Below are 13,186 nucleotides of genomic sequence, written 5' to 3' on the forward strand. Positions count from 1 at the left end.
GGAAAATTTTTCTCGCGAAATGAGCGTCTCGATGGGTACTTTATTTTAAAATTATATCACTAGATTTTTTCCCCCCACGAATTCGAGAGCAATAGCACGACACTCCCTACGTGGTAAGATATCCTACACGAGTGGATAGGTTACGAAAAAAAGTACTCGAGATTATATTAAAAATATTTCCAAGATCAAAAAGAAACTTCGAGTACCTACAGAAATATAAATTCCATTTCCGCGAAGCGATAGGAAGTCGATGAATTCAAAAAAAACGTACGAAAACATAGATACGTACAACGAAATAAAAATGGGATCGTTACAACATAATTACACGTATTACGTTATTTAAACGGTATTATAAGAGAAGCCCTTCAGAGACAGGTGCATATTGACATATTTTTAAAGCAAGGATTATCTCAAAAGTTATGGCTTTTTTCACTTCCTACTCCCTCCCTCCCCTCCAAATCACCAGAGACTTGAAAATCATAAAAAAATTGAACGAGCCAAAAAATGAAGAACGAAATTTCAGCAACATGTGGTCGAACTACAAAAATCATCATCGATCATTACTCTTCTCCTCCAACAACCAAAATACCAATTTTTATTCCAAAAACATTGTTTTCTTTCTTCCAGCAACCATAATTCATTCTCACACCTTGACATTCACGACAAACTCTCGCCATATTAGTACAAACTTTCAACCCCTACCCCCGCACTCCTTCCTCCAAAATATTTACACCTACCATCGCAACAAAAAAAAATCGATTTCGTTTCAGTCGTTCACATTAAACTCGAGTACGTACTTCAGACAATTTTACTCTCTTTTGTTTCAATAAAAGTGTTCATTATTCATGCTTTAATATATTTATGAGCATCTTACAGACGTATTTTGGATAAAACTTCTTCTATACTGCAGTCTTATTTCAATCAACTAGCTCCCTGACAGGAAAGTAAACGAATGCCCCATAAACAAAAAGAAGCCTTGAAATGTCAGCGAAATTGCTGTTGCAATTCACGAAGATGAAAAAAGATCGAAGATATTACATCAATATTTCACACTTGGCAACATAGGTAGTATAGAGAAATTTTCTGAAATCAATTTAAATGAAATGAGACCATTTATCTTGAAGTATTCTTGTTGTTTTTCATCCCACGCTTAACCTCCGATAGACGTGAATTTCTCTTTTGTTTTCTATAATTTCTTTAGAATACGAAAAATAAATACTACTCGCTGTTTGTCCATTCGGGATCAAACGCCCCCAGCACTTTGAATTTCCTTCGAAAATTCATTAAAAATTCGAAAAATATAACATTTATAAATATTTATTCATGAACGTAGAGTGATGGATATAAAATTTGGATATTTTTTTTATACCTCACTCCTTTGCCTTGAAAATTTCATCTTCATTAGTTGCCAATTTCAAACACCCAAAAAAAATTGTCAAAAATTGACCGAAATTTTTCCACGTTTTTTGAAATTGGTGATGATCTTTATTCTTTATAAAAATTTAATTGTCATCACTATAATTTAGAAAAAAATTTCAAAATTTCAGGATTTGCAGAGTAGAACCCTGAAAATAGTCTTGGATTTCAACGACCATAGCCCAGACTCACTCAGAACCTCGAATACCATCTTTTGGCACTGGACCATTCTTCCTAAAATAGGTTGGGCCGGGGTTAGAACAAAAAAACACGATTTTTCCGCAAAAGCCCGCTCTTAATGAGCCCAGCTCCCTTCAAGGGGTGTCTCCAGAGTTCGTACTTGATTTTCGTCCAGACGATCCAGTCAATAAGAAAATCTCTGTTTTTTCTATAGATTTTTTTCTACAAAAAAATGGCCTTCTTCAGTTGAACTTTCACGAGTTTTTTACAGCTACTGAATTTTGAGAACTTTTTTTCCAATTTGAAGGCTAATGAGTGCACCAGAAGCTGAAAATCAAAATTCGATGAAAAAGAACATCTTTTTGTAAAATTTTTCATGACTGAGAAATTAAGATAAAATCTTCAAAAATTCAACTAGAGTCCAATAAAAACCACCTGAGGCAATTTTACCTAAAATTTCCAAGAATAATTTCGCTTAATTGAACTCGATGTCTATAAGGACGATGATCTCAACATGTGAAAAATTACGAAATTCATCCTTGAAATATTCAAAACGCGTGCCACGATCATCCTTGAACGTACCCAACGCAAAAATTACCCATACCTCTTGAAATTTTTTTACATACAATATAATCCACATTACATAGCTCGGTAATAATTCACTCGGTACCGGTAATAACGGGTTTTACATCTGTGCGAGAGTCATTCTTTGAAAATAATGCGGGTATTAGTAGTCGCTAGTCGAGGTATACACGTACAGAGAAGTGTTTTGAAAAGACGCTCAAATTCTTTGTTTCTTTTATAATATTTTCTCCAACAGCATGGTCGGTCTGGGTACCTCTCTACCTTCTAGCAGTACCTACTCGGAAACTCGAACCGAGTCGCTTACTGCTATATTCCTACATGGTACACAGTACACACCTCTCTGGTCGCATCCACTCATTACACACATATACGCACAGACCATGCAGCAGCGAGCACCGAGAGCTGTACAAATAGTCCATCATAATATTCCCACACAAATTAACCACCATCCGGTTTCGTTTGGTAGAAGAACAGTCTTCACCTCGTATCGTATCGCGCCATTTATTAACCTTTCCACGCGGTCATCGAGCAAATAATATTCTATGTACAAACGCTGCCCTGCCATGCTCATGCTCGGGCACAGCAATTCAAAACCGACGAAAAATTTCACCGACGGAAATTAAAGCAATTTTTTTTCTTCGACGAAACTTGTTCTCGTAGTACGGAAGAGAAGGAAAAAAATTCGGCGCCAAAGCCACAAAACGGCGTGCACAGCCACAAGAAAACACGTGTTCCAGCGGCCAGTCGGCCTCTTACAGTTTCCTTGCCCTTCACCGCATCGTATTCGTATCGTATCGTATCGCGAATAATATCGTTTAAATGAGAAAACCCCAACCCGCGCAACGAGTTACCGTCTAATTACCCGGGCTTGGCTTAATTTGATTCCGCAGCCGCACGTCCACGTTTCCAGACTTACGATGAGTCGTCGTCGGCAATTAGCACTTAGCGAGAATATTTAACAGCGCATGGTTAATTTTTTTTTCGTCTTAGTTGTCTTCCCGTAATATGAACCAAGATGTGCTTTTCTATGAAATCATCATCGTTCGGTTAGGGCGAAATTGAGACATAAGACGAATTGCGCAGTCTGTACGAAACCGATTGCACGATTTTGCGGCATTTTTGATCCGAAGACTGGTAAATTTAAATTTGGAGCTGCCAGAGCAATTTGAAATTCTAGGTGAAAATTGAAATCAGACAAAGGGCTTCACAATAGCTGATCAAAAAAATGCACTTTTAGGGTGTCCACAATTTTTGGAAAGTCATTTTCCCTAACTTTTCCAAGTTTTCCAGACCAGTTTTTCCAATTTCCTAAACTACTTATCCCATACTTTAATTAAGGAAGAAGCTTTTTTTTTGAGGGGGGGGGGTAATTTTTTCATAAGTTTCTCTTCGAACTGGATACTTCTTCGTATTAAAAAAAAGCTATATTTTAATCAACTGTTTTCATAAAAAAAAAAAAAAAAAAAAAAAAAAAATGAAATGCTGAATGAAAAACTAAAAATGGAGAATAATTTTTACTGACAGAACTAAGAAAAATAGCAGAGCTGATGCGGACCCGGGACAGATATCATGTTGGGCCCATTTCTGAAATTGAAGCTATTTTTAGGTTTTTGAGAGGGGGGTATGTTGAATGTTTCATAAGTCATATGAATATTGTATGTATCAATTGGGCAAAATTGATGATTTTCTACCACATCAATCCACAAATTTTCATTTTTTTTTTTTTTTTTTGAATTTTTGGAGACCTCAAAATGTGAAATTTGTTTATTTGAAAATGAGAAACAAATTGGCCCGAGCGAAGCGAGGGCGACAGCTTTTGAAAATTTAAATTTCGAGATTGAAAATTTAAATTTCGAGATGCCCAAAAACGAGGGGGTTTTCAATACGAGGAGTTTATTTTTTGGTTTTTCAAATTTCAGAATTGGAATGATGTTTTTTTGAAAGAAGTTACTTATGAAAAAAAAGCGAACAGGCTCGAGTGAAGCGAGGGCGAAAGTTTCTGAAAATTCGCATTTCGAGAGGCATAAAAACAAGGTGTTTCAATGCGAGGACTAGTAGTTCTTTTTTGGCTTTTAAAATTTTGGAATTTGAATGATGTTCTTTTTTAAGGAAGCTTGATTTTGAAAAAGAAAACAGAACAGACCCAAGCGGTGGCGTAAGCTCTAGTAAATTTATATTTTGAGATGCATAAAAACGATCGTGTGTTTTTTTTTGGTAAGGACTTCATTTTTTGGCTTAAAAATTTGATTTTTACTATCGAGAAATTTTCATTTTGCCACCGAAAAAGAAAAGAAAACATGCCCGAGCGAAGCGAGATCAAAAGCTTTTGAAAATTTGTGTTTCGAGAAGTAAAAAATAATGTTTTCTTTAATCACAGGTCTTTAATTATCCAAAATTTGCTATTGATCGTTTTTTTTTTCAAAATTCCAGGGATTTTCAGTGAAAATTACGAAATTCCCTGACTTTTCCCGATTTTCCAGGCTTGTGGACACCCTGACTTTTGAACTAGCACTCCTGGAATTTTTTGATAACCACCAAGTATGGCCAAAAGAGAGCCCAAATAAAAACTAACCAACGTTTTAGGTGCTCAAGTTCATTTTTAATCCTCCTAGAGAATTCAGAACTCGCTGGAGGCATTAAAATGACGGAAAATGGTAGTTTTCAAGGGGGGAGGGGTAGAATAAAAAATTATTCTCACTTTTGTCAGTGAAAAAATACATACCTACACGAAAAATTTTGATAAAATTCACAAAAAATTAAAAATGAACTTCAACACTTGAAATTTTGGTTACGAGCAGTTTAGCCAACTCTCTTTCAATTCAGCTTTGTTTCATTCAAATCGGTGAGTGCCAGTCTAAAAAGCCCCCCTCCCCCCCGCAAAATCCTCATCATTCAAATGACGACTTCTTTTGCAAAGGAATTTTTTTTTGGAACTAAGAATACCCAACGAAAATTTGTTTGAAAAAAAAAAGTTGCAGATGAGCAGACAACAAATAATGAAGATCATGGAGAACATTTCAGTTGACACCCCCCCCCCCCCACCTCCACCCCCGCCACTTCCTGGTTAAAAACAAAGCTACTCGATATTGGATTCGATTTGAAAAAATGGAAGGTAGATTCTTGCTAAAATCGTTCTTTCAAAAATGCATGTTTTTTCAAAATTTTATGGGTGAATTATGTCTGAAATCATCATATTTTTCTCATCAGATGAGTAAATTTTATGAAAAGAAAAATGGTGAATTTTGAAAGTTTTTTAGAATGAATACGCCAAAGCTAGTATCAAGAAAAAATATTAAACTTTTTTTGAAAATATCAAAATATTTAACCTCAACGTCAGTAGGAAAATAAGGCTTCGAGTCGAAGACCCTAAAATTTTTCCACAGTCTTTTAACGTCACCTTACAATTTTTTGTTCAATTTCCTCTCCTCATTTCTACAAAAAAATCAGAGACGAGTCACCTTCTTGTAGACCCCAATCAGAAACGTACTCTATCTGAAAACTTCAACTTCAAGTTCATTCATGTGAGTAGTATTAATGGAAATGATTTGCATAAAATCTTTGCTTGCCAAAATTTACCTATGCAAAACGTTCTCAACGTTGTAAGAAAACATATTTTTCTATGATATAATACCTAAGTAACTTGACCAGTTATTCCAATACTGAGCATCGATGGACTGTATAATATCTCGCACGTGAAACGAGCATGAATGGAAGATGAGCGGGGGGTAGCCTTTATTTCAAGTCGAGTCACTGGCTCGATAGTCGAAAAAGTGCAATACGATGTCCATTAATTAAGCATTTACTCTAACAGCATCACTGTCAATCTATTGTCTTATTTAGACGAGGTCGAGGTCGATTTACCGAGGCTTAAACGTCACAGGAGATAATCAACGAGCAAGACGAACAGACTTCAGTTTCACAGACTGGGCAGGATGAACTTAACGAATTTCTAGAGAGAAAAAAAAATTAATTCGCGTTGTCCAGAAAATGGTGACCACGTCCAAGAAGAGTGCGAGTAAATATTTGTAAGACGTTGAGGGATTCGAGACGTGCGGGCGTGCTTCAGTTCGTCTAATGCAATAGCGTACATATTTCAGTATTTACGACGACGACGACGACTGCGACTGCGACTCGACTACAAATCATGGAGACGAAGAGAGGACGCCAAGTACGAGTAGGTACAACAAGTACACAACAAAAACGTGTTGTATTCATAGCATGTGCACGGTCGCTTGTCGTCGTCGACGTCGCCGAAGTCGAAGCCGAAGCTAAAGGAAGACGAGAGTAGAGGAGAGACGATAGTGAAAGTACGTAGAGCTTGAGACGGTCGCGGTGGCACGTCAACGCCGTCGTCCGACTCCGACGATTCGAGTTCCCTTTCCGCGAGCCCAAGCAACCAGATCCGAATAGCACGCCGCACAAGTTACTCAACTTTATCTCCTGTATCGCGAGCGTTATTACGCGAACGTTACGTTGTGCTGTGTTCCTCTTCTCTAACTAAGCACCGAAACTTATCCGTAGACGAGGACTGAGAGTGAAATGAAAAAGCAGCAGCTGCGAAAACGGTGGTGCTAACGATGACTATGGCTCCCTTATACGTATAGCATTAGCGAGGGTGGCGCTGGGGCTGGAGTTTCCCGATGTTTTGTTTTTTCACCGTGTGGCATGCGAAAGGTGTGGCCAACCAAGTACACACTCGATTCGATGAGGGAAATTCCTTCTCTCTCTTCTTAGTGCACGAAAACAACGAACGTCTTCTTCTCTCCAAACATATAAATCATCGTCTTCGTCGTCGTACAGCTACACTCACTGCAAGTGATACTCGAATTCGCGACATCCACGTTCGACGCTGAAGACACGACGACGACGTCGTCGAGGTGTAAACTGCAACAACACCGGCGCGAGTTGGGTGACAAGTTGATAATCGCGAGGTGAAGAATTAAACGATTCCGGTGACGTAACCTGTTCCGAGTGCTGTACGAGCAGGTGCGAGCTATCTTCGTTAATGGGTTTAATAAAACTCTTCGCCGAGACGACATCGAGAGTAATTTTTCCGTCGCTGCACGTCGCCACGCCGTCCTGCCATCTTCTTCTAAAGTAATTCCAACCGAACTCGTACATCGATTCCTTTCTTCCTTTCCATTTTTCCATTAAAAACGTCGCTCAGCTTTGAAGAAACACCATCGATCGAATACTCATTCAGCTTACGTATATATGAAAAGGTACCAGCACAACACCGCTCACAAAGCTGCTCCTTTCAACATCTTCGTCGTTATGTCGAAGCAAAAAATCACCATCTCGAAGCAACCTGCACCATTTTCAGTTCAATCCGACGAAGATACAGATAGCCAAAGGCAACCCAGCAGATCGTCAAGAAGTGTTCTGTAGTTCTCTATAGCACAAAACATACACAATCGGAATCCTGTAGCTAAATCGAAGAAAGACGAGACGAGAAAAAAAAGAACCCGAGGAGATTAAACGCATCAACGAAATATAACAATAACTCGAGACGACGTTGTGAATGCGTTAAATTCGAGGAAAAATATTACGCCAGCGAAGCAATATTTTTCAAGACCAACGAGAAAAACGTCGCCATCGTCGAGCAAAAATCCATCTCTACACAACGAACAACTCACCTATGGATTATTTTACTCGTACAATTGCAAAAATATGGAAATACTTGTACATTGTACAAGAAGACTCTATAAATATGTATCAAAATAGTTCGCCCAAGTTGCTAGAAAGAACTGACCGAGAGAAGGAAATAAAGCTTCGTGTAAACCGTAGCTATTTTTTCGAGGAAAAAAATACAGTGGTGGTCAAATTTCACCGTGGTAGCAGAGCACGTGTTGCTTCTTTGAATAAGACAATTCAACGACGAGATGATCCCCAGTGCTCTTAATTCATTACAGAATCGCAGAAATGCTGTTGAACAATATTCGCTCAATATTGTAATGCTCAAAAATGCTAGAAAAAATAAAATTTTACTGGCCCTCCATAAGTAAGACGATTAGGCAAATTTCACGAAGATCGTTTCCATATAATGAGAACTACTATACATATACACAGAAGATATACTCATTTCAAGTGAAAATCCCCCTCTCCTCCTCCTACATCTCGCACTTGATTCTTTCCCCCAAAAAAGTAACTTTAGTAACCAAAAAAGCTCGAAAAAGTAATTCAAAAAGTGATAAAAGGCGAGCAAAATATTTCAATGAAGAAATAATCATTACTTAATCACCAGAAACACAGAACATTACAAATTGAAATGTTCTGCAGTTTGACAACAAAAAGGGAACTTCCGCAATTTTTGACAGAAAATAAAATAAAATAAGACCTCTACAATGTTGACAAAAGGCAATTTCTGGTAAAAAGGCGAGACTTCAGAACAATTTTTGAAAAAAAAGGTGAAAACCTTTGGCAATCGTCAGCATTATTCAAAAAGAAAAAACTTGACAACTTCAACAAAAATCAGCAACTTGGTATTATTACCAAAAATATTGCACTTTTCACGATTTTTCCCGAGAAGTGAAACTTCTTTGAAGTTAGATATGTCAAGTAAATGAACGACACTTCTTTGTAATTTTTGGCGGGTTTCGGTAAAAAGCAAGACCTTTGTACAATTTTTGGAACACAATAAGGTTTTTAGGAATTTTTTTCAAAAAAAAACACAAATATTTCTGCCAATGTTTGGTAGAAATCAATACTGACAATTTGAGTGAAAATAGGGCTTTTAGCAGGGTGTCTAACAAAATCTGAAAACTAAAAAGAAGGACCTTGGAAGGACATTTTCAAAATTGAAAATGTACCAACTGATACCCCCTCCCCTCAATCAATTTTTACAAAATTGCCAAAAAAACTTCAAAAATTCATTATTTTTTTAAAAAAACGAAAAAATCAATAATATTTAGATAGACCTGATCAGCTTCTTCTCTAGGGTGTCTGGATGTACAATATCAAATCCAAAAAACAGAACTTCACACCTTTTTTGTATTTTTTTCATATTTTTTTCACACGCCATATTTTCAAATTCTTTTTAGACATAAAAATAGAGTAATTATTGGAAAACTATTTTGATAAAAATTTATAATATCAGGGATTGTACTCAAATTTTTCTGAAAAAAGTAACTTAAGTAACCAAAAAGTGATCAAAAAAGTGATTTAAATAAATGTTTAACGTGAAAATCAGAGGTGAGCATAAAACGTTCCATACAAAAGATTGCATTTTATTTCCAGAAGCGTGACGAATCGATGTGTGGTGGGAGATTGGGGGGGGGCGTGAGATTGAGAAATTCTCCCTATTTTTCGAGCTAAATTTTCTCCATTATTTACTCTGCACTCCCCAACTTCACACCAAGATTTTTCCAACTAATTGGCCAGATGTGGTTGGGACCATTTTTCAAAAAAGGAAGTTGGAAACAAAAATATCGAATAAAATTTTTTTTGAATTTTTTCATTGATTGGATTATGTTTTTGGAATTTCTCGAGTTGATTTGAAAATTGTTGTAGTATAATAATTGAAATTTGATCGAGGGATGCTAGGGTGAAAGCTGTGAAAAATTGATCATTCAAAACGTGAAACATCATTTTTTATGCAAAAAGTTGATTTTCATAGCTTCAAAATTTTCAAATTTCAAGTTTTCAGAAAATAACATAAGGTAGGTATTTAACTCATCATCTTTAAAAATATGAGGAAACGCCAGAACGAAGCGAGGGCAAAAAATTTTGAAAATTCACAATTCCTGAGGAGTAACCCAGCACCGTTCCTGATTTTGATTAAATGACAGAATTATTTGAAAATTTGGAAAAAAGGAGGACCTTCGGGAAGAAAGGAGAACTTCTTACTGACTTTTTTGAAAAGAATGACTCATAGGCAAAAAGACAAACTTTTACTGATCTAGAAGGACCGGAAGGACTGTTAGACACCCTGTTTAGGCAATTATTGGCAAAAAATGATACTTTTTTTACAAACCTTTGTCGAAAATGGGAGCCTTTTTTTCAATGTTTCGGTTAAAAAGCGAGACTTTCTGGTATTTCATGTTTAAAAGCGCCCTTTTGATCAATTTTTAGAAAAAACTAAAGACAATTCAGTTTCTTTTGTACAAAAAAGCAACAATTACTGAGCAAAAAATTTGTGAGATTTTTTGACACTTTTGGCAGAAAACGAGACAGACAGTTTCAGTTAAAGGCAGCCAAGGCAGGGCCAGTTGGAAAACAATGAAGTGCATATTTTCGCAAATTATTCTTTTATAGATAATACTAGTATTATTTTTTCTGAAAGAGGTTTTAAAAAAATATCATTTAAGGAAACTTGTACTTAAAAGGTTTTAAAAAAATATCATTTAAGGAAACTTGTACTTAAAAAGGGACTTTAACCACCAAAAGTAACCGAGTACGAGCCCTGCCCCTTCTCAACCCCCCCCCCCCCTATTGAAATCCAGAATCTCAAAGTTTTCGATTCTGAAGGATAAATTGAATTTTTACTCAAAAACATAACATATTTTGTGATTAATCAATAAATTCAACAGACCATCTGCCGAAAACCTACATCACTTGGAAAAGAAAATTAGTGTACTTTAAACCCTTTCCAGCTCCTAAAATTGGAAGGAAGGCTGGACAAAATTGACTCCAAGCCACTCACATACAACCACAACTTTCAATGATGGAATTGGCAAGTTTGAAAAACCCACACCTCTGCTACCATGCGCACTCTCATGAATGATCTATCGCTTTGACGAGGCTTTTTTTCCTTCCCTCGACTAGTTTCACGACAATGGAAAAATATTACGAAAAAAATACCGAAGTACAATGAACGTGACCTTAGAATCGTGAGCCAACGATGGCTGAAGTGCTGATCTTCATACTAACTATCTCTAAAGATGATAATTGAAAATAATTATTATCTACGTAAAATGCAATTTTGACACTCTGAAAATGATGAAAAAAATTTCACCACCCTAAAGTGTGATATACTTGATCGCTTCACTGAAATGAAAAGTTTTTTACAATCTCTGAAAAAAATACTCAGATAGCAAACAAAGTAAACCCACGACTACGAGTCTGAACTCTCACACAACACACATTTACACATCATATTGTGTCAAACACATGATTTCCAACCCAAAATGCTCAACATATTGTACCTTAGAATGCACCCAGATGCATTTCATCGACGAAAGAACGCTATTCTGTCGAGATTTTCAGAATAGAAATTCTTCATCGAGGTGGTTGATTTTTTATTCGGTATTCTTTTCTTAAATAATTCATTCGTGAAGGTAATAAAGAACTGTACGAGAAAAAGGAAAAGATGGCGAGTCGGTTTATCGAATTCGGTAAAAGGTATCTCGCTACAATAAAGGTATAAACGAAAGGTTCTTTCACAACAAACCGAACAACGAACCTTTGAAAGAGAAGAAATCCCGGGGAGATGATCGAATGCGAATCTACGTGTAGCTATCCATAGGTACTGAAAAATGTAGTGTATCAAACACATCGGGGTGATTTTTTTTTCACTAGATTAGCCGATGGAATTTCTACAATAATGACGACGTGATAAATAAACGAACGCTGCCCAAATATCGGTATCGAATTTCCCACTATATGGGTCCAGAATAGGGATTTTTTTCACTCTGTTCGACTCTGTTGCGAAATTTAGACGACACCGAATGACGACCTCGTGGAAGCACAAACACGCGCAAACACTCGCTAGAATTTAATTTGCCAACTATCAGGTGCCTAGAAATGGACGATATCACACGACGACAGGTAGAGTAGCATAATTATATCGATAAAATACACGATTAGAACAAGAATGACGATTAATTTACCATTTATATCGAAACGTATGGTTCGAACAAAGACGACTACGATACGAGCACGCCGCAGCAGCCGCAGGCCACAACTTGGAAATTTTCGACACACGAGGGGACGAAATATGGTTAAATTTAAGGAAAAACGTCGTAAACTACGGCTTACCTTTAAACAGTTTCACTTCCATCCTGCAACAAGAGAAAAAAATTGCACTCGTTAGTACAAGCAAAATACTCGATCGAACACTGTACTGAGAAAACTATTCGTAATAATCGTGACGTTTGAAAAAATAAAAATCATTGATCAATACGACGATAAAAATCGACATTAAAGTAAGCACATTTATACGATTACAGAAAAGTACTCTTCGAAGGTATTTTATCTATGGCACTAGCAGCACATTTGTATATACTAGACATAGACATACACTACAAGACAGTAATAACTCGATCAACTTTACCTCCTAATGTACGTTTCCAAAGACGACGGAGAGAATCGGTTCGCACGTGGTACGATTTTTAATATTGCATCATACGAGTTAGTTAGATTATTCTATAGACACTCGAAATATCATCGACTGAATATAATATTTTTATAACAACAAGTCATATACAAGGGGTAAAATTGAATAAAAAATCAGCCGGCTAGACAAGTAGAAAAACTTACCAATAAAGTAAGTAACGAACATAACCTACACGAAATATGGGTATTTAACCAACAAATATAATAACAACACAACCACGAATTTCGATAAAAATATTTAACTCATATACGAACAAAACGTGACGTTAAAACGAGGAATTTTTTTAAAAAAATAAAGAACTAGTGTTAAAATATTTTTAATCACATTAACCGAACAAAGACCGCAATAAATTTCAACGAACATCACACTTGAACGACACGCCAGTACGCTACTACGCAGTACGCACTAAGCAGTCAGAGACAACTGCCGAACCGCCAAGCAAACAAAGGAGTGAGTTCCGCCAGTGTTACCAACCGAACGTGGCCAAAGTACCTGAACACGTTGCGCGTCGCGGCGCGCTCGACGGCTCGACCACGTTTTTTACAACATGATGAAATTTAAATGTAATCGAACGTGATCTGATTGAATTATTTATCGAGGCAAATTAATTACAGAATGGGTAATTTTCTATTTCTACATGTGTAAGTTTTTATTTTGGATTTGAATTTCGAA

General features: G+C 36.6%; 1 protein-coding gene across 4 annotated transcripts in view; it reads right to left on the minus strand.

The window, feature by feature from the left end:
• LOC135835356 (brain tumor protein-like) overlaps nucleotides 1-12,947 on the minus strand; it is a 120,426-nt gene extending 107,479 nt beyond the window's left edge. For all 4 annotated transcript variants that reach the window (XM_065349574.1, XM_065349572.1, XM_065349570.1 and 1 more), the window contains exons 1-2: nucleotides 12,658-12,947; nucleotides 12,157-12,179 (exon numbers count right to left, since the gene is read on the minus strand). In XM_065349574.1, the coding sequence (XP_065205646.1) occupies nucleotides 12,157-12,178 (22 nt within the window). In that variant the 5' untranslated portion in view covers nucleotide 12,179; nucleotides 12,658-12,947. The remainder of the gene's footprint in view (nucleotides 1-12,156; nucleotides 12,180-12,657) is intronic.
• Nucleotides 12,948-13,186: the final 239 nt, after the last annotated feature.

The sequence above is a fragment of the Planococcus citri genome, chromosome 2 (assembly GCF_950023065.1).
Source record: "Planococcus citri chromosome 2, ihPlaCitr1.1, whole genome shotgun sequence".
Lineage (NCBI taxonomy): Eukaryota > Metazoa > Arthropoda > Insecta > Hemiptera > Pseudococcidae > Planococcus > Planococcus citri.